The following is a 22,726-nucleotide window of genomic DNA, read 5'->3' as shown; positions in this document are numbered from 1 at the left end:
AGGGACAGGACTAAAAAATGATCGACCAATCATTGCATTCGGTCCGAATGTAATGATAGGATGTCCTTCCTGTCTGTCAATCTATATTTGTATACTGCCACGCAACTTGTTCGCACAGACAATCACACGTCATCAGCGCGGGTTCCTTGACGCTGTGCAGAGCGAGCGCGAGAATGGAAGGCGAACTGCAGCTACCTTATGTTCCTCCTGAACCACCAGTAAAAGGAAACCGTTGCAATCGATTCCACCAACACATCTCTCCTCCTGGCGCTTAGACTCTGCTCTGTGTGTGTGTGTTCATGTGTGATAGAGGAGGCATGGCTTTGGAGACACCTCTGAAGCGAGGGCGGGCTCTATGCTTTCAAAGCTAGCTTGCTAACTGCTAGCCTCTCTGGATTACACACTCTAGCTTTAATTTAATCCTTATTGGTGCAATCCACCCTCAATATGGCACCTGTAGGAATTAGAGTCCTGCCTTTCAGGTTAAACAGACACACGCCTTTTTGATAGTGGCATCGCCTGATAATTTACTTAAGAACACACATGTGCATTAGCTGAACCAGCCTGAAAAAATAAAATTATTAGTGTGATTTGAGCTAAAGTATCAAAATGAATGAAACCATTTTATTGCTAATTTGAAAGATGTTATAGAGTGCAATAGTCATTAAGCGATATATGCTTAATTCTCTGTAAAAACTAAAAAGTACACTACCCATAAACCTGATGAGAAATCCACCAATCAGAGTAGTCGCTGTTAACATTGTCACAGGGACCACATCAAAAGAGCTCAGCTGTGACTGTCTATTCTCAAGAAGCATTGCTACCTAAACTCTTAAACTACTAAAGAATATTTTGCAATAAAATAAAATAAGCTTCCATTGTTTTGAGACTTATAATCAATGAGTACAAGTCAGTAGTGTGGTTTGTCGAACTTGCAGCTGGAGTTGCGCTTACTGCACCTTGCTGACTGAGACTCATTAAAACATGAGGGTGGTTCTTGAGGCTCGTTACCAAGATGGCCTCTAAGTGAACTGACTTTGGTTATGCACTGTTTTGGCATACGTTTTTATGTGTCCTTAATAGTCTTTGGTTTTATTGATTTCATTGTAGATATCTGGGCAATAGGGTGTATCTTTGCAGAGCTGTTAACGTCAGAACCAATCTTCCATTGTCGACAAGAAGACATAAAGACCAGCAATCCTTTTCATCATGACCAGTTAGATCGTATATTCAGCGTCATGGGCTTCCCAGCAGGTGAATGACCCTTACAACTTATCGTATCGCTTTACTTTTACTCATGCTTAGTATACTGAGTACCGCATTGTAATCTCCATGAAAAACCATGAACAAAACTAAACAAGGTATTAGAAAATACTTCCTAGACTACATTGAACACATGTTCACTTGCAGTAAGGATGAGCATGATTTGTTCTGACAACAATTTCAATTGTGAATGTCTTGAATTTTTGGCTTTTAAGAGCATGAAACCTTTGAAATTGAAAAGACAATTAGAAACCAAACAACCAAACTATGAAGACTGTAGGCCTAAGTGATACTTATGCCTTGTTTATGCTTTTATAAAATGATCAGTTTTCCTTCTCGGTCTAATACAGTATGTAATGTAATTTCATTCTCAGCACAAGAACTTGACTTTTCGCTTGCATTTCATATGTGTTTAGACTTGGCACCTGTTTTTTCATCTTCAAGTATTTTTTCATCTTGTCAAGTAGCTTTTTTCACTTCCTCTCAAGGTTACGTATGTTTAAAGGTGTCTAGGCCTCTGAAAGACTGTAAGTTTGCCACATAACTTGCAAATCTTTGTTTAGCTGTGTTGAGTATTTTGTTTTGTTATTCAAGGTCGCCACTGTTTTTACATCCCAGTTCTGCACTCAACTTCATGAGGTGCATTCTGAGTCGGTACTGAAGGAGTTCACGTGTATGCTGGACACTTGTTAATGTTTTTTTCTTGTTTATCTGCTGCAAACGCTCATCTACTGTATTCTAAGAATAAATAAATAAATAAAGTTCAGTTTTTTAAGAAATGAATATGAAGGCACAACTTAAATTGGTCAACAAAACTAACTTCAAGCATAGATCATAATATTTTTTTAACATTATAAATCCTGCCATATAAAAGAAAAATTAATGTTTTTTAACCTATAGACAAAACTTTTTATTTGATACTATTTGATACATCAGGCTTTTAAGGTAGTTAACCTCTTGAGAATCAGCCATTTATTTTTGTATATCTATTGTTTTTTTAAGTTTCTGTTAGCTAATGTCAACCAGGCCGAGTAATCAGACGATATTCTGACATTTTGCGATTATGACAATGTTTGCTTGGCCAAAGTTTTATCTTTTCCTTTTGTCAGTTTCTAAATCTAACAATAGTTTGCCAATGGATAGTAACCAGGTTTTTTCTTTTCATGTTTAAGTAAATTTGAGTTAATATTGTATAAAATAAGGGTTTATTTCAATTCAGAAAATTTGTGTACATTTGATTTGCTGCTTGATGTTGTGTATTATGTATAATGACATTTATATTGGCCATAGGCCATTCTGCTCTGTAGATATTGGTATCAGCATCAGCCAATGAAAAACCCATTTCTGTCGACCACTGCTTTTAGCCCATACTTTCCACCGTAGTAAATCTTGTGATCTCAACGTCCTAAAATCAACTTCATCTCCTTGGTCTGTAGAAATGTATGGCATTACAATTCAGCATATAAATACTGTATATAACTAATAAAAAAAACCAATTCTTACATGTTTTGTATGCACCAAACACTGTATTGTGGAATACAGTGTTTTACGTTTGAATACGTTAAAAATATGTTAAATTGTAAAACTTATTATTGCTGGGTGTCAGAAGGTTATTATAATAGCTTGTAATGTAAAACAATGACATCTTTAGAATGATGCATGGATAAAAATACATATAAATATCAGTTCCCACTTTAAATATATCTTTAAAAATATATGTATCAGGATTTTCAGAGCTCTATGTTTTCATTGTGGTGGGCATGAATCTAATGTAATGATGATTGAGAGATGTACCTGTTGCCTGTTTTATCATATTTGATACAAATGTTACTTTCAATGTGATTATTCTATAAAACAATGTATGAAATTTTAAACAAGCACAAGTTGCTTCAGTTCAGCAAAGCTGATACGGCTTTATAGAGAAACTGAAATTCAGTCAAGTGTGCACAAAAGTTTGACTGGTAGTGTATAAAGTGAAGCTGTTTTTGCACTGATCCCTGACAAATTATCATTTATTTGTTATAAATAATTGTATCTTCTATATAATAATCAAATGTATTATATATATATATATATATATATACACACACATTGTAACACAATACTAATTTTTTAACTTAAGGAAGAGTTCAGAAATCGATATTCAAATATTCAAACAGTACTTCTTCAGTTTGAGTCAGAGATGTGTGAGCTCGGGGGGGCCTCTAGTGGCTGTAGACGGCACTTCAGCAAAGCAGCATAACATTAAACAATACAGTTTAATACTGCCTTCATGTGCTATTGGAATTATCCTACTTCCCACTTCTGAAGTGGTAATTATGGGTACGTTGCATTCAAGTGCTTTGTTGTCGGAAAGAACTTCATATATATTTCATGAGGAACTTTTACTTTGACACCATACAAAATATTACTCAGCTTGTGGACAATAATGAAATTTTGGTCAAATACAAGCTATTTTTATGGTGTAAAAATTTAAAACATGCATCAAATAGTTGCTGATAAACATAAATTATTATGACCAAAACAGTAAGTGCAAACAATTAGCTGTATTTAGAAAAATGAATAAAACCTGTCATTCACTACAGAAACCGTACTCTCCTCCGCCATGTTGAAAGTTTAGGACTCCTCCCATCTCGGAAACTCGCGTATCAAAATTTTCACTGAGTTTCCCAGTCGTAATTACGACTTGAGGTGTCGTTCATGTGCAACTTCCGAGTGGGAAACTCACATTTACGATAATTCCGATAGCACATGAAGGCAGCATGCATCGTCGTGCATCGCCATGCCTTAACCACTCCACAGATTTCATATTAGCAAACTATAGTTTTGGCAAGTTGTTTAGGACATCTACTTTGTGCATGACACAAGTCATTTTTACAACAATTGTTTACAGACAGATTATTTCACTTTTAATTGAATATATCACAATTCCAGTGGGTCAGAAGTTTACATACACTAAGTTAACTGTGCCTTTAAGCAGCCTTTAGACAGTTAGCCAATTAGCTTCTGACAGGAGGTGTACTGAATTGGAGGTGTACCTGTGGATGTATTTTAAGGCCTACCTTCAAACTCAGTGCCTCTTTGCTTGACATCATGGGAAAATCAAAAGAAATCAGCCAAGACCTCAGAAAAAAATTTGTGGACCTCCACAAGTCTGGTTCATCTTTGGGAGCAATTTCCAAACGACTGAAGATACAACGTTCATCTGTACAAACAATAGTACGCAAGTATAAACACCATGGGACCACGCAGTCATCATACCGCTCAGGAAGGAGACGCATTCTGTCTCCTAGAGATGAACGTAGTTTGATGCGAAAAGTGCAAATCAATCCCTGAACAACAGCAAAGGACCTTGTGAAGATGCTGGAGGAAACAGGTAGACAAGTATCTATATCCACAGTAAAATGAATCCTATATCAACATAACCTGAAAGGCTGCTCAGCAAGGAAGAAGCCACTGCTCCAAAACCACCATAAAAAAGCCACACTACAGTTTGCAAGTGCACATGGGGACAAAGATCTTACTTTTTGGAGAAATGTCCTCTGGTCTGATGAAACAAAAATTTAACAGTCTGGCCATAATGACCATCATTATGTTTGAAGGAAAAAGGGCAAGGCTTGCAAGCCGAAGAACACCATCCCAACCGTGAAGCATGAGGGTGGCAGCATCATGTTGTGGGGGTACTTTGCTGCAGGAGGGACTGGTGCACTTCACAAAATAGATGGCATCATGAGGAAGGAAAATTATGTGTATATATTGAAGCAACATCAAGACATCAGCCATGAAGTTAAAGCTTGGTCACAAATGGCTCTTCCAAATGGACAATGACCCCAAGCATACCTCCAAAGTTGTGGCAAAATGGCTTAAGGACAACAAAGACAAGGTATTGGAGTGGCCATCACAAAGCCCTGACCTCAATCCGATAGAAAATGTGTGGGCAGAACTGAAAAAAGCGTGTGAGCACCAGTTCTGTCTGGAGGAATGGGCCAAAATTCCAGCAACTTATTGTGAGAAGCTTGTGGAAGGCTACCCAAAATGTTTGACCCAATTCAAACAATTTAAAGGCAATGCTACCAAATACTAACAAAGTGTGTGTAAACTTCTGACCCACTGGGAATGTGATGAAAGAAATAAAAGCTGAAATAAATCATTCTCTCTACTATTATTCTGACATTTCACATTCTTAAAATAAAGTAGTGATCCTAACTGACCTAAGACAGGGAATGTTTTCTACGATTAAATGTCAGGAATTGTGAAAAACTGAGTTTTAAATGTATTTGGCTAAGGTGCATGTAAACTTCTGACTACAACTTTAAGTACAATTACTCATTCCATTATATAAGATTTAAGACAGTGCAGGCAGTGTAAATGAAGCTTTAAACATTTGACTTCTGTGCAACCGTCTGTACATTTTGTTGACTTATATTTACAGGCAGCATAATAATATTTGAATGTGCTTGTTCTAGATGACAAGTGGCTACATATTTCAGCACACATTGGTTTTTGAATCTATCATGTAATGCAACTTTGCAAAGAAGCTGTTGTTGAAGGATGCTCCAGTTAAAAATAATAATGGACGAAACAGCAAGCTCATGTGTGAGAGGACCAAAGCAGTGCTTTCACACATGAAGGGGTATTTGTTTTTAAGCCACAGCAGCAAAAACAGGCTGTTCAATACTAAGAGTAAGAGACTGGGTGGAAAGTGGTTGTGAAAAACTAAATATTGACTTTAAAAAAAAAAACTTAACTATCATTAAAATTAAAAATGAAATTGTTATAAAATATAGGCTATGATATTCTGTGACCCCCTTGGATTTTACCTGAAGGATTAATGCTGACGAATATGTTATTATTAATCTTTATCTAGACTCTTAGACTTGTTAAATGTCATTGTGCACCATTACATAACACTTATTTGGAATTCCTAGATAAAGACTGGGAGGACATCAGGAAAATGCCAGAATACCCCACTCTACAGAAAGATTTCAGAAGAACCACGTGAGTACAGTGTTTTATTCAAGAGTTATAGTAACACAGACCAGAAACAAATGAAGTGATGATTGTACATCATGATCTGTAATGACTTATGTGAGTGTTTAAGGACGTTTAGGATGATTCTAGCACAACCACAGTCTTTTTCTGCTTGATTTTGTGATAAATGGCCACTTCACACTGGTTAGCTAAAATGAAAACTGCTCTTACTTCTTAATAAAAGATTATCTACTGTGGGGGATCCCCCTTAAGACGTTCAGTAGTTTATCCCAGAAGCGCTTTGTAAGCGCTAAATGCACTTCCCATTTGTATACCCCGTTTGTCCTCATGCTGGACGCTTCATAAACCAGACTTGACTGGATCATGCGGAGCACTAAACAGCGCGACGCAGACCACAAAACCTGAATTAAACCGAGAATGTTCTACTTTGAAGCACTATGGAGAATGTCCAAAATCTCATAAGGCCATTGTGGCAGCGGGGGCGTGGTCAAGCATCTCTCTGTAGAGAGAGAAATCGGTAAGGGCGCTTACACCTGAGCTAAATTATGTCTAACACCTGTCTCTAATTTCAGTGAGCACGGGGAGAGCGGCATAAAAAGATCCACACCGCAAGTAGACGAGAGAGAGAGCCTGGGAACCAGAGAGCATATTGTGAAGCCGAGAGTTTATTATTGCGAAGTTGAGAGTTTATTATTGTGAAGTTGAGAAGTGATTATTGTGAAGCTGAGATCAGTGTGGTTATTAAAAAAAAGACCTTACCTGTGAGTAGAACAACCTGTCTCCCATGTCCTCCTTAAAGACTGTCCACTACACTGGTGCCGAAACCCGGTAAACAGTTTTTTTTGGTTGAAGATGGGGACGGCGGATGACCACGAGGCATTCCTGGATCTGTTCGAGCGCACCGCCGAGATCTGGGGTTGGCCGCTTGGCCAGTGGGCAGCCCGACTTATTCTGCTGTTGTCCGGGGAAGCCCAGCTCGCGGCTCAACAACTGCCGGCGAAGAGCCTCCTGGCTTATGGTGACCTGGAGAAAGCCATCTTGCAATGGGTCGGTCGGAGTCCGGAAGAGAATTGTCAACTTTTCCGGAGCCTGAAGCTGGAGAAGTCCGACCGCCCGTTTGCCTTCGCCCAACGGCTCCGCGATGCCTGCCGGAGATGGCTGTTAGCGAGGGACCACAGCGTCGACGGGATCATCGACCAGGTGGTACTAGAACAATTAATACATCGACTGCCAAAGGGAACGGCAGAGTGGGTCCAGTGCCACCACCCGGCGTCACTGGAGGAAGCCGTCCGGCTTGCGGAGGACCACATGGTGGCAATCCCGAGGGCGGAAGAGCCCTCCCCCTCTCTCTCTCTTCCCCCTGTCTCATTCCCCTCCCCTCTCTCCTCTTGTTCTGCTCTCTCTCCAGGTCCCATTCCTGCCCCACGCAGACGAGGAGGACTTCAGCCACTGAGACCAGTTCCCCGGGTGTGGGAGGCTACACCTTCCCCTATCCCGATGCCCCGCCGCTCTCCCCCACAGGGGTGGGGGGGGGGGGGCGCCCACCGACGCAAGTGCGGGCGTAGCGCCTGGGCCAGCCTGCTGGATAAGTGCCCTCTGATGGAGCTGGGGACAGTGGTGCGGGTCTCTGACCTCCCACAGGCTGCCCCCGACCGAGCCGGAGCGTACCGGATACCGGTAAGTGTCAAGGGGGGTACTCACCAAGCGTTGGTGGACACCGGGTGTAATCAAACCACTATCCACCAACGCTAGGTTCAACCTGAGGTGTTGGGCACAACTAAAACGGTGAGGGTGAAATGTGTGCACGGGGATATTCACAAGTATCTGGTGGTGACCCTGACGATTAAATTCCGGGGGAAAAAGCATAGAGTGGATGCCGCGGTTAGGTCCCACCTCACCCATCCGCTGATTTTGGGGACTGATTGGCCTGATTTTAGAGTTTTATTAAAGGGAATTTGTGCGGATGGGTCCTGTATGAAGTTAGGGAGATGTGCAATGTGCGATGCTGTGGCAGGGGAGGCGGAGCCGGGGCCATCCTCGACAGCTCCACGTCATAATGACGAGAGAGGGGGAGAGGCGGTGGCCCCTCCCCTTCTCAGGGAATTTCCCTTTGCAGCAGTCACGAGACGAAACCCTCAAACACGCCTTCGACCAAGTGAGAGTCATCGATGGTCAACAACTCCAGCCGGACATCGCCCTTTCATACCCCTATTTTGCGATTTATAAATGAGCGGTTGTATAGAGTGACACAGGACACTCAGACTAAAGAGGATACAACCCAACTTTTGATTCCACGGAGCCGTTGGGAAATGGTATTCCAGGCGGCTCATTATAATCCCATGGCGGGTCACTTAGGAGAAAGGAAAACACTGAACCGTCTAATAGTCCGTTTCTATTGGCCAGGCATTGGCAGCAATGTCCGCAGGTGGTGTGCGGCATGCCGTGAATGCCAGCTGGTTAACCCACCGGCCACCCCAAAAGCACCATTGCGCCCTCTTCGGTTGATCGAGGTCCCCTTTGAGAGAATTGGAATGGACCCCGTCGGGCCATTAGAATGGTCAGCACGCGGACATCGCTTTGTATTGGTCCTAGTGGACTATGCAACGCGATATCCAGAAGCAGTGCCTCTTCGCAACATCTCAGCACGCAGTGTTGCGGAGGCACTCTTCAAAATAATCTCCTGGGTGGGGATTCCGAAAGAAATCCTCACCGATCAGGGCACAACGTTTATGTCACGGACACTATGCGAGCTGTGCGAGTTGTTGAGTATTAAATTGATTCGCACCAGCGTATACCATCCTCAAACGGATGGCCTGGTGGAACGATTTAATAAAACCCTCAAAAACATGATTCGTAAGTTCGTGCACGACGATGCTAGAAATTGGGATAAATGGCTCGACCCCCTGTTATTTGCAGTACAAGAGGTCCCGCAAGCCTCCACTGGCTTCTCCCCATTCGAGCTGCTGTATGGGCGACGCCAACGCGGTGTGCTTGATGTATTGCAAGAGGCCTGGGAGGAGGGACCTTCAAACAGTAAAAATGAAATTCAATACGTTCTTGATCTTAGAGCAAAACTCCACACTTTGGGGCAGCTAACACAGGAGAATTTGCTCCAAGCTCAAGAATGACAGTGCCGACTGTATGACAGGGGAACTCAGCTAAGGGAGATAAAGTGCTTGTATTGCTTCCCACATCAAGCTCTAAATTACTCGCCAAGTGGCAAGGACCCTTTGAGGTCACTCGTCGGAGATCTCGATTGTGAGGTTAAACGAACCGATAGAGGGGGCGCACATCAAATATACCACCTCAATCTCCTGAAATTGTGGACGGAGGCGGTCCCTGTGATGTTGGTTACGGTAGTTCCCGAGAAGGCGGAGCTCGGCCCGGAGGTGAGTTCAAAACATAAACAGTTCACCCCGGTCACTTGCGGAGACCACCTCTCACCAAGTCAACTTGCGGAGGTTGCTAGATTGCAACAGGAGTTTGCGGATGTGTTCTCCCCTCTACCGGGGCGTACAAATCTCATTCACCACCACATCGAGACCGAGCCAGGGGTCGTGGTACGTAGCCGCCCCTACCGATTACCCGAACACAAGAAGAAAATCGTTCGGGAAGAATTGGATGCCAGAATTGGATGCCATGTTCGATATGGAGGTAATAGAAGAATCCCACAGCGATTGCTCCAGCCCAGTTGTTCTAGTGCCTAACGGCGACGGGTCTGTACGGTTCTGTGTGGATTATAGGAAAGTCAACGCGGTGTCTAAATTTGATGCGTATCCAATGCCTCGCATTGATGAGTTGCTCGATCGGTTGGGCACTGCTCGATTTTATTCGACATTGGATTTGACGAAGGGTTATTGGCAGATCCCCTTGACACCAATTTCCCGTGAAAAAACCACCTTCTCCACACCGTTTGGATTACACCAATTTGTGACACTTCCGTTCGGTTTGTTTGGAGCCCCGGCTATGTTTCAGCGTCTCATGGACCGAATCCTCAGACCGCATTCAGCTTATACAACATCTGAGGGCGGTTCTGAGATCGCTGCGCCGAGCAGGACTCACAGCAAACCCAAAGAAGTGCGCGATTGGGCGGGTGGAGGTACGGTATCTGGGGTTCCACTTGGGCCACGGGCAGGTGCGTCCCCAAATTGACAAGACAGCGGCGATTGCGACCTGACCAAAAAGGGGGTGAGACAGTTCCTGGGGCTGGCTGGCTATTGTAGAAGGTTCGTGCCTAATTATTCGGACGTCACCAGCCCACTGACTGATCTCACTAAAAAGGGAGCTCCAGGCCCGGTCCAGTGGACGGAGCAGTGTCAGCGGGCGTTCACGCAAGTTAAAGCCGCATTTTGCGGGGGGCCGCTTTTACATTCACCTGACTTCTCTCTCCCTTTTGTTTTACAGACAGATGCTTCAGACAGGGGGCTGGGGGCTGTACTCTCGCAGGTGGTGGAGGGGGAGGAGCGCCCGGTGCTGTACATTAGCCGTAAGCTCTTTTTGAGGGAAACTAAGTACAGCACCATAGCAAAGGAGTGTCTCGCCATCAAGTGGGCGGTCCTCACACTCCGATACTACCTGTTGGGGCGGGCCTTCGCCCTCTGTTCCGATCACGCCCCACTCCAGTGGCTTCACCGCATGAAAGATACCAATGCGCAGATCACCCGTTGGTATCTGGCTCTTCAGCCGTTTAAGTTCAAGGTGGTCCACAGACCGGGAGCGCAGATGGCTGTCGCCGACTTCCTTTCCAGAAATGGGGGGGAGTGATAGGCAGGCCGGATGCCTCCCCGGCCTGAGTTGGGCGGTGGGGATATGTGGCAGTGGGTGCGTGGTCAAGCATCTCTCCGGAGAGAGAGAAAGCGGTAAGGGCGCTTACACCTGAGCTAAATTATGTCTAACACCTGTCTCTAATTTCAGTGAGCACAGGGAGAGCGGCATAAAAAGAGCCACACCACAAGTAGACGAGAGAGAGCCTGGGTACCAGAGAGCATATTGTGAAGCCAGGAGTTTATTATTGCGAAGTTGAGAGTTTATTATTGTGAAGTTGAGAAGTGATTATTGTGAAGACCTTACCTGTGAGTAGAACAACCTGTCTCCCGTGTCCTCCTTAAAGACTGTCCACTACAGCCATGAAATTCTAAACAGCGCTGACGAGGAAAAGACGAGAAAACATAATGTGTGTCATTATTACTGTAGGAACACCAGCTGTATAAACACGTATGATTTCACAGAACTTTTATAGATTTCTATTAAAACTATAAAAGGGGAAGGAGAAGTCTACTTAGTTTTATTATAAAAAAGGATGTTTTAGTTTTAGATTTTAAATGTTGAATGTTCTGTTTTTTCCGGAACAAAATGCTATGATTTGTTTTATAGAAACCATAGATACATTGACCTACTCAATGATGAGCCATCCATGGTCAAACCAGTGGTAATTGTTAGAAATGGGAAAGAATCAAGGGCTTTAAAACATGTACCTCTATGAATTATGAGCCAAGCTGTCAGATTTCCACCTCAAACTTAATAAACAAAATGTTTTTCTTGAACAGTGTGTTTGTTCTCATTTTCTTTACAAGAAAAGCCACTTTGTTTGATATTTTGTTGAATGCAAAAACATTAATACATTTTGTTAGTGTGCTTAAGTATCTGTACAGTTTTGGGATCACTGTATGTATTACATTTCAATATAAAGACTATAAATACTATTAGCACTTTTGAATGTGCATGAATATGTAGTGATTTTTCACCTGTGTTTCACAGATATGCCAACAGCAGTCTCATTAAATACATGGAGAAACATAAAGTTAAACCAGACAGCAAAGTCTTTCTGCTGGTGAGTCTGTTTTACACTTTAAATATTTTAAATGTGTACAGATATACTGTATGTCAGTATTAATGCCTTTGAAAGTGCTTCAAAGGATGATTTTTTTAAAACAGAAGAACCATCATTTCAACCTAAGTACAGTAGATTTTAAATGTTTAATGAGTTTAATTAGTTAGAAATGTATACACACCAATGTAACTATGCATATACTAAATAAATAAAAATCAACATAACGATCTTCGTAATAAACCGCAATATTTATCTATATTTTGTGTTAAACATTTTAATATATTAAAATTGCCATGCAAGGACTTGTGGGAGCATTTGGTGATTACACAAATGAATAATTGAATCAGAGTTTTGAATTGATTCATTGAAACAGACAGTTGGAACTGATTCATGGAAATGAGTCAAACTTAACCAACTTTAAAGTTAAAATCAGAGATGCTTTTATAACATCTCTGTCTTAAGAAGAAAGGATTGTGAAGCTAGTCTAATGACACAATCTTTAGGAAACTTAATTGCCAAATCAAAAATGAATTCAAATCAAAGTCATTGTGCATATACTGTATTGTGAATATTTGAAGTATTGCTATATCATGAAAAAGTTCACGCTTAAAATGTTAAAGTTTCTGTATACATAAGTCAGGCATATGAGGTATCATTTGAAAGTTTAGAATTTGATTGTTTCAGAGATAACCATCACTTCTGCATTTATGTTACTTAAAATAACAAAATTAGGCCTCAAAACATTCACATTGAAAATTTGCGCCCCCTAGAGATAATGAGGTAGAAATATTTATATGAAAATAAGTCTTTCACATAGCACCTAAATAATTTGTTGTCCTAATACCACAGTTTGAAAGATCTTCAAAAGAATCACAAAGTGAAATATGATTTCTGTAAGTCACCAAAAACAAACATCTCATTTATGCTCCAATAACTGCTGCTATAAGTCCCAAATAGCTACAAAATTTATATCTGCTTTTACATTAAGCAGTTGTCTAAAAAAGTAGCCATTTTGTACTTGTCTGTGTGCTTGTTTGCTGAATAAACTGTTATAACAAAATATGCCATCCAGCAGGAAAAGCATGCTAAACAAATCATCATTAAATATGTTTTCGACTATTGATGATAAAATGTTTTATATCATCACAAAGGGAGGATCTCAGCTTTCTAATGACAGCTAGATTGAGCTTCTAGTCCACTCAGAGGCCGAGATATTCGATTAAACAATTGGAGTGGTGCATAAACTGAAAATTAGACTGAATGTCTATGGACAAGCACATCTGTGAGGGCTAAAATGCGTTAGAGCGCCACCTACATTTCAGATCTGTATTTTGTGATGGAATGTGATAGAGAAAAAAATCTTTTTTTCTAGTGCTTGCTGCCATCTAGTGGAATAAAATGAGACTTTTCAACATGAGCTAGGGTGAACAGAACCAGAATGACATGTTTATAGAGTTAGGACAACAACAAAAAAACTTTCTGTTTATCATAAGATTAGAAACACATACAACTTTATTTATGAATAATTGGAGCTTTTTTTTTATTTGGGGGGATTTCTGAAAAAATTAGACCAATTTTTTTGCATTTAGTCCACAGTATGTGTGAATGGTGAGCTTTTAAATTTGAGTGTAAAAATTTGCGGGTGGTCGTCCAAAAATGTATCAGAGTTTAACAGGTTCTATAACTGCCGTAAAATAGCAGATAAATGCATACACTTATAACCCCCACATCTGTTGAATTCTATGTTCATGTGTAAGTCATTCGCTCATAGAATGATCTTTGATGGGTGCATTACTTGGTAAACATAAACAGCCCAAAGTTCGACCAGTTAACTAAATTACTTGGTGGAAGAACTGTTTTTTTCTTTTTTCTTGTGATGGTCATTATTAATATCTGTAATAACCACTATGATAAAAGCACTGTAACGTGACTTACTGCTTTCTTCTATGTTTTTAATCTTTTATAAGTTGGGTTTTGTAGTGCAGCAGCGGTGAGCTCTCTGATGTGAAGATGGATGTTTAAGAGTAATTAATTTTTCTACTGTAGCTCCAGAAGTTGCTCACAATGGACCCCACTAAAAGAATCACTTCTGAGCAGGCACTGCAGGACCCTTATTTTCTGGAGGACCCTTTACCCACATCTGAGTAAGAACCAAATATCTCATACACATCTCTCACTCACACACAAACACATTTACAGTGTAACACATGTAAACAAGACCACACTGAACATCTGGGATCCATAATTTTGGAGTCAGATTTGAACCTTTAAATAAAAAGAACGTTTTAGGATTTTTAAAACAAAGAAATGTTATAGCAATGTATACTAAATATTTAAGATCCTCGGTTAAGGGAATGAAGTAGGGGGGCGTTCATCAAAAAAAAGGTTGAGAACCTTTGCTCTAGAATGTCATTGTATGTTGTGGCATTAAAGTAAATAGTGGATTTTGCAGATTTGTAATAGAAACACAGTGACAGCTCCTTTATAAGAGATGTAATGTTGTCTTTGGTGTTTGTTTCAGTGTATTTGCAGGATGTCAGATTCCCTACCCCAAACGAGAGTTCCTGAATGAAGATGAACCAGAGGAGAAGACAGAGAAGGTAACCGTGCCTGATTTAGACACCTGCAATCATTCAAGGTTTCCTACTTATAATGTAAACCAGGGGTGTCAAAGATACAGCCTGTGGTGGAGCCCGATCTGTCCAACAGGGGATTTGAGGAAAAATTAGAAGTAAAATATACTACAAAAACAATTGTGTTCATTTATTAGAGTGGGATAATATATTCAAAATATTACATTTTTAGCTATAGCAGGGCAGATCAACTCTCTTTGTTGCATAGCTCACAACTTCAAGTGATAGGAGCTTTCTTTTAATTACGCACAGCATTCCACACTCAAATGTATTTTATTCCTCTATTATTGTTTGATTAATATTCCTTTATTACTCATTTCATATGTAGACCCTATATGTAATCTAAAGGTATGAGAATAGGTAAATAATGTCAGAATTTTTGTGTGAACTATTCCTTTAATCATTCCAGTTGGAACTAGCTGAAGGAAGGACAGAGGCATGAGCCGAGAGAACAGCTTAAATTACAGTGTTGCTGAGCTGTGCACTTGGGTAGTGAAGGGTGAAATGTATCCATGCACAAACAGCATGAAACAATCATCTCACCACTGCAATGCTGGAGTGAGCCAGTATTTACTTTAACATTTAGTGCCATTAGGAACTTATAATGTGCTTGTAACTGCAGTGTCTGTGGGTTAGGAGGATATAGAAAGGACATCCAGTTTAACCAGAAGCTATTTGCACTATTAAATTTTACCCCTGTGTGACAAAACTAGTAAACATGATATTATTAAGACTTCTTGTGTGCTAAATGAAATAATTGGCTTTTATATTATCATTATATTAAAGCCAAAAGACATTATTAAAATATTATCACTAATAACATATTTACTTAAATTGACAGCAGATCTTTTTTTTTATGCTGGAGTAACGTTACTGTAGATGTATACATAAACCAGAAGAGAAACATTTTGCAATTTACTAGAAGAAATCCCACACACTATCCTAGCTTGCAAAGAGTGTCAAAATGTATTAAGCAACGTTTCGGTCACTCAACCTTCATCAGGCATTTGCTGACGCACCTATCAATCACTCCTCAGGTGTGCGAGGTTAGTTGTTCATCAGTTTAATAAAAAAAAATCTAGAATTAAAATATTTTATTTGAAATATTTACATTTGTTGTGAAAACAGCTTAATAAAATAAGTATATAATAACAACAGTAAATATTGCTTTTAAAGCTTTTCACAGAGAATGGTGAATTACAACCCTTATTTTTTACGAATATGAATTTTTTCCTAAGAAATGAAATAACATTTATTTTTATTTCTGTTTTTATTTCTTGCTGTGGCTGTAAAAATAATTGTGATTAAGGATTTCAAAATGAAACGGTAATAATGTCAAATAATGTCATCATTTGTACTTTTTTTTTCTTTACACGGACCCCAGTCTGAAAGCCCCAGAAGATCGTCCAAAAATAGACCACTTGTGTCTTCCGTTGTTTTGTACAGTGACTGTGTTCTTCTTGATTGTCATGTTTACCTCAATGACATGCTTTTTATAACACATGGAAAAGGTGATGCTCGTTAGGACTAATTTGATGTAGGCTTCATTAAATTACACTGCCTGCAGAATTATTAGGCAGTTAGTGTTTCTCATTACTAATTTAACTGTTAAATAGATGCAATGCTGTCAGTGATTCCTGAAACCTTATTTTGTACCAAAACTGAATATTTAACAAAGAAAAAGTGAGAGTTGCATTTCTCAGGGGAGTTGCAGCAATTTTCTCAATCATTAGTGTGCACAAATATTAGGCAGCTTTTTTTTCTCCACTGACCTTCAAATTAAACCACCTTATCCTGCATGAAGATCATGGTCGTCTTGAATATGGTTGGATTCTTCTTGTACCAGTGTTTGAAGAAAGAGGCTTTCAGAAACTGGCAGTAGTTTTTAAGAGTTGATTTTCTGTCCATCTGCAGTCCGAAAAGGTCCACATCATTACCTCTCCCCAACCTGCTGGCACCTGACCCGAACCCATATCATGTGTGCATTGAAGATCCAGCTATGTTTCCACACGTCTGGTCCTTCAAGAGCCCCTCTCATCACATCTGTCCATAAAACCTTCCTGTATTTCCTGGCCCAATCTTGATGCTTCAGCTTGCAATTCTTATTAATTTGAGGACGTGCCTTCTTATTATTAACAAAGTATTTCATTATCTGGTGGTCACACCTCAATAGGATGGAAATTTCAAGAGTGTTGCATCCTTCTGATAGGATTCTTATAATTTTAAGATCTCTTTTTTGGCCCATTCAACCTCTACTTAGAAAGCTGCCTTATAATAATGTACATCTGAATACAGGGTGTGAGTCGCTTTAAGCCACACCCTCCCTCATTAAGAATTAAAAAGCACTAGAAAATATTTGTACTTAGTAACTATTTAATTTGATATGGTTTGGAATTGGAAAAATATGCTTGGAAATAATATATGATAAGAATACTGACTTGCCTAATAATTATGCACACACTGTAAAGAGAATGTAAGTATAATTAATCATATTGATGTAATGGCAAATCACTTGCATGAGCACTTCCATCCACGGCCAGTTGCCACCTGGCACGAAAATTGGATAAGACATAGGGTATGGCTGTAATACTTAGCCCTACACCTAACATGAGTACCAAGGTCAGCTCCATTTTCTTTGCCCACGCAATGTAGGTTTTAAACAAAATGTTATTTATAATAGATGTTTTTCTACAAGTTCTGTTGATCAAGGCAGCAATTAAATAATCAAATGATGGTGAACAGCATCATAATTTGACAGATGTCCAGACGTGTGGTGCAGTCAAGCGCATTTTCTGCATTTTCAAAGAGCCGATTCAGATGCCTGATCACAGTAGTGGAACGATGCTCTACAGACTTAGTAAAGGATGCCAGGTCATATAAGTCGGCTGTATCCTCCACAGAACTCAAAATTGACCAGCAACACAAGGAATTGTGCCGTGAAAACTGTGTTCAGCACAGATTTTTGGCATTATTCCTTTAGTGAATTGGGTATTAAACCAATGCAGACAGTGTGTGCGAGTAAACAATGAAACCAGCAGGCCCTCAAAGTTTTGCTGAGCTAAATGCTGTGAAATCACTGATGTGCGTTAAGCAAGTAGTCATTTAGCTATTATCCAAAGAAACCTAAAGTACTGTACACTTACGCCACTTTATGCTTGTTATTCAACAACACAAACAATTCCAAACTTATTCCAACTGCATTTCATCAATATTAAAACATTTATCACATGTGCTGAAATAATGATATGGCCTTGATCAACCTTCCAGTGGATTTTGTTATAATGTGTGATGGTGTGGATTTTTGACATTGTGTGTAGTAGTAATGAGGTTTGATTGTAATGACATTTATGGAGGAAAAGTTGGATAAGCAACCCGCAATGCAATGCTCTCAACTTGACCCTCCATTTGATTTCCAGTGGGATGAATGAACCTTAAGTAATATCAGCATTTCCATTGTGTCTCTTCTTTAGAATCAGGCCCAGCAGCACCAGCAGACAGCTGCGCAGACGCAAACACAGACACAGCAGGCTCCATCCCAGCAGAGCTCAGCGCAGACAAACGGCACGTCAGGCACCGCAGGGGCCAACACGGGCCCCTCCATGCAGCATGGACAGGACCAGGGGCCCCCTAACAAAAAACCACGTACCTCAGGAACTAGTGTTCTTCAAACAGACTACCAGGTGAGAGAAAGGAGCTTCAGAAGTAAAAGACACTCATTAATAACTGTTTCCTCTATTGCAGTGATTCTTAACTGATGCCTTACAACCCAATAATGCCTGTTCTGATAGGGTCATGGACAGCAGAGAAAAACTGTGCTTAACACAAATAATACAAATCAGCTAACCAAATAATCATGCGTAGTTAGGATAACAAAATAAATAGGCTTATCATTTTATAAAAGGGAGGAGAAAACGCTTCCCACATCTTTTGTTGTTGACGTCAGGCAGTGCATCCAGTCAAACACTAAATTAGACAGATGTTAGCATGGCCATGTTGTGTGATGTCCTCATCCTTGAAAACCATGAATAAATGTATACTAGGTAAAAGAAGACACAATCCAACCTGCATAAAATTCGGGTTCACTTGCTACATGGATAAACGTTTTGCGCCAACCACAATGGGGTTTTTTATTTATTTATTTTTTTTTTTAATTAAGACATGTCTGTGATTTTAAGGACATATTTGTTTACAGTCACTGAGCACTTTATTAGATACACCTGTACATCTACGTATTCATGCGATTATCTAATCAGCCATTCATGTGGCAGCAGTGTAATGCATAAAATCAAATAAAATTTTGCTGATAAGGCAATGGCAACGGAAACGCGCCCACAAAATCGCTGCTGAACGCAATTTGCAGTCTGATTCTGCGTGCTATATAGCGGAGGATGCCGCAGACACGCTGCCGGGACTGTACAGCATCACTTTGATCCAAACACCTGGATCATCTCTTAAACATGAGGAACGTGAGCTTGACGACAATCTGGATATATGCCAGGTTATAACAGTCTTCTTCATCATTTGATGATTATTTGATTAATTACTGCTGATATGATCAGTTGAAAATGTTCACAAACATCTCTTTTAAATAAAATTCATTTTGCCGCTTACTTTGATTTGGCGGTTATAGCACAAACTAAATTGCGGCAGACAATTTTTGTGAATGAAGCGCAATCTACAATGAGCATAATTTACAAAGAAAGGAGGCGTACGGAAAAGGAATGACAGTGACTTCATTTAAATACTTGAGACGCAGCGCTCAGTGCTGATTGTGCCTGCTAAAATCGATCGCCATAAGTGGCGCAGCTGTTTAGTGAATCTGCTCCAGTTAATTTTTTTTTATTGCAAAACTGGGTTCAATATAAATGTTCAATAAGATGTACAAAATTTCACAGATCCAACAATGTATGAACACAATCAGTCATAAAAACAAGAAGTACAGGTGAAGAAAAATAAATAAATAAAGTAAATAAAAATAAACTGTATAAACTGATGTATACATATTATAAAGAAGATAAATAATCGAAGAAATAGAAATAATTATATTTTGTATAAGTCATGGATCTGGAAAATTCTCAGTATATAAGAAAGGTCAATTCATGGTCAATTTCTTGGTATTTTTCATCTTATGTGTATTATGACTGACTGGTAATGCCGCTCCCTATACGCATATTATGCAGTCTGCGTAGTGCACCTACTCCCTACAGTGGCAATATCTTACCCCCCCCCACCCCCCGATGTTGGCAGGTATGCATTAGAACACTAAAATTATAATTATTTAAACCTATTACTTATTGTTTCATTTGTTAATTTTTTCCAATATGACATGCACATAAAATCTCTATAAAATGAGAAAATAATCCTTTAAGGAATCTTCCAATAATAACAAATGACTGTGATTCGTCCATCCTGATCTGCACTGAGAAAAGTAACAGGTATCACTAGAAAACACAGATTATGTCTTTCTTCAGCAGTGTGGATGATAATTTACACCTGAATAATGTCACAGACAATTATTTACAAACAGATGCTTTTGGGGGGTTTGTTTTTTTTAGCATCATATCATCAGCATAGCAATTTGAGTGAAAAGAATTAGATCGTTTATTCAATTCACCATGCCTTTAGTGTTTCATTATTCTGTTGTTGGCACTATTCAGATTTTTACATATCCATACACATAGAGAGACATATTCTGTGTATCAAACATGTTTATGTCATTCATTCTTGTCTTTGATTCCTGAGAAAAACTGAAGAGTTTTCTTTTGTGCAGTTCTTCAGATGAACTCCTTTTGCTACCCTCTGATGTGTGTCTTAGCCTTGTGAACCCTTACAATATAAAGGAGCTTCCTTGGAAATCTTTCAGTTAGTTTCTTACCAGATAGCATATATTTTTAAAGACACCATCAAATCAGAATTGAAGTTTTGGCTTTTAGTTCATGTCTGGTATCTTCGAGGTCACCTATATATTAGTGTTCTCCTTAATGTTTAATTACAAAGACAAAATTAACCTTTAGCAGATATGCACATTTGAAATGTACAGTCTTGCTCATTTAGGAGACCAAAAAATGTTATGACTCATCTTGCACTCTTAATTAATTAATTGGTCCTTTCATGTATTTATTTTATATAACACCACTGATTACTATGAAATGTCTCACAAGACTTTTTTACAGCATAACACAATAACAGTTCTTGGTTTCTTCGAATCGGACCTGCCTAAAGAAATGACTTGCGCTTCAGTAAGTGCGTCAGTAACTGCTCCAACTTATTTAGAAGAGTCATTCTTTGGGGATGCGGAGAAATGAACATTCAAGAACCTTTAATTGAACTAAACGTAACGGAAATCTTTCAGTCCTGGTATTTTTTTACAAAATCAAACCAGTTCTGAATAAGTACCACTTGTCTGTTTTTACAGAATTTTTATTTATTTATTTTTTTGTGTGCAAGATACAGTCTTTTGATTAAAATGTCCTTTATGGGGGTCATGACATGAGGAATCAAATTTTCCTTGATATTTCGACATATAAGAGGTCATTGTACGTTTTGAAATCGTCTACATTGTGACATCACAATGCATAATCCCCGCCTCCACAGCATACGTAATCATCTGGGATACTGCAACACTGAACGTGGTACTACTGTAACTGTAGTTTGCTTTTAACCAGCGAAAAGATTAAAATTAGGTCTCCAGACGCTGTTGTGTTCCTGGCTGTGGAAAAACTGCATCTCTGCATAGCCTTCTAAAGGATCCCAACATTAGGAATGGGTGGAAAGGAAGTTTGGATTGGAATTTTTGTATTCATGGATGAAATGATTTCTTCTGAGAACCAAAGATTCAGGCTTTGCTAAGAAACTTATATTGAAAGATGTAATGCTGATAAGTAACGAATGTAATTCTAATGTTTCATCTGCCTGTATTTAATATGTAAGTAATTGTATAGTCGGACGTTTTTATAGCAAAATAAACCATGATCATAACTCCAAAGGGGAGCGGATCGTGCTTATTACATGGTTACTTACCAAAGAAATACAAGTGTATGCTAGTACAGCTGCCTGCTTTCTCATCTGTCTCATTATAGCCACAATGTCCCACATTTGGCCGAAATTTAAGCATCCGGACGATTATTTTAAAGAATTTGGTCGATCAGCGAATCATTTTTGGGTGATTCCTCCAGCCGGTGAACATCACTTGATACACATTTATTAACCTTTCACATTCGTAGCTTGTGTTCAACTATTTTCACTGTTTAAACAATGTTATTTTATTCCTGATAAGTATTGGGGAGAAACAGTGTGACGATTTTGTTCAGTTTTCTGTTGTTATTTCTGTCAAAAAACTGTTGGGAGTTTGATCATGTGCTTTACATAAATTGGGACAAATGTTCAAATGTTCATATCAGGGGGGCCTGGGTAACTCAGTGAGTATTGACGCTGACTACCACCCCTGGAGTCACGAGTTCGAATCCAGGGTGTGCTGAGTGACTCCAGCCAGGTCTCCTAAGCAACCAAATTTTCCTGGTTGCTAGGGAGGGTAGAGTCACATGGGGTAACCTCCTCGTGGTCGCTATAATGTGGTTCTCGCTCTCGGTGGAGCGCGTGGTGAGTTAAGCGTGGATGCCGTGGTGGATGGCGTGAAGCCTCCACACGCGCTATGTTTCCATGGCAACGTGCTAAGATGCGCGGATTGACGGTCTCAGACGCGGAGGCAACTGAGATTCGTCCTCCACCACCCAGACTGAGGTGAATCACTACGCCACCACGAGGATTAAAAGCACATTGGGAATTGGGCATTCCAGATTGGGAGAAAAAGGAAAAAAAACTAAAAAAACTAAATGTAGTGTATCTGTGGGACTCCAAATAAACACAATAGAAACACTGCTGTTATGCCCATACTGTATGTTAGTATTTAAATATGGGTGCAAATAGTATCTGCCTTAATTTAAACACATGTACTATATAAAAGATGCGCTACATACAGAACTGAGCTCCAGAAATAAGTAAGGGATAA

At 39.7% G+C, this 22,726-nt stretch overlaps 1 protein-coding gene across 1 annotated transcript in view; it reads left to right on the top strand.

The window, feature by feature from the left end:
- The window catches only part of cdk19 (cyclin-dependent kinase 19), a 116,221-nt gene that overhangs the window by 79,581 nt on the left and 13,914 nt on the right, over nucleotides 1-22,726 (top strand). The window contains exons 7-12 of the mRNA XM_051655342.1: nucleotides 1,111-1,254; nucleotides 6,192-6,261; nucleotides 12,013-12,085; nucleotides 14,132-14,229; nucleotides 14,607-14,685; nucleotides 18,189-18,398. Coding sequence (XP_051511302.1) covers nucleotides 1,111-1,254; nucleotides 6,192-6,261; nucleotides 12,013-12,085; nucleotides 14,132-14,229; nucleotides 14,607-14,685; nucleotides 18,189-18,398 — 674 coding nt within the window. The remainder of the gene's footprint in view (nucleotides 1-1,110; nucleotides 1,255-6,191; nucleotides 6,262-12,012; nucleotides 12,086-14,131; nucleotides 14,230-14,606; nucleotides 14,686-18,188; nucleotides 18,399-22,726) is intronic.

This window comes from Myxocyprinus asiaticus, chromosome 25 (assembly GCF_019703515.2).
Source record: "Myxocyprinus asiaticus isolate MX2 ecotype Aquarium Trade chromosome 25, UBuf_Myxa_2, whole genome shotgun sequence".
Lineage (NCBI taxonomy): Eukaryota > Metazoa > Chordata > Actinopteri > Cypriniformes > Catostomidae > Myxocyprinus > Myxocyprinus asiaticus.
Note: the sequence above shows the minus strand (reverse complement) of the source record. Positions and strands in the feature narration are given on the sequence as shown.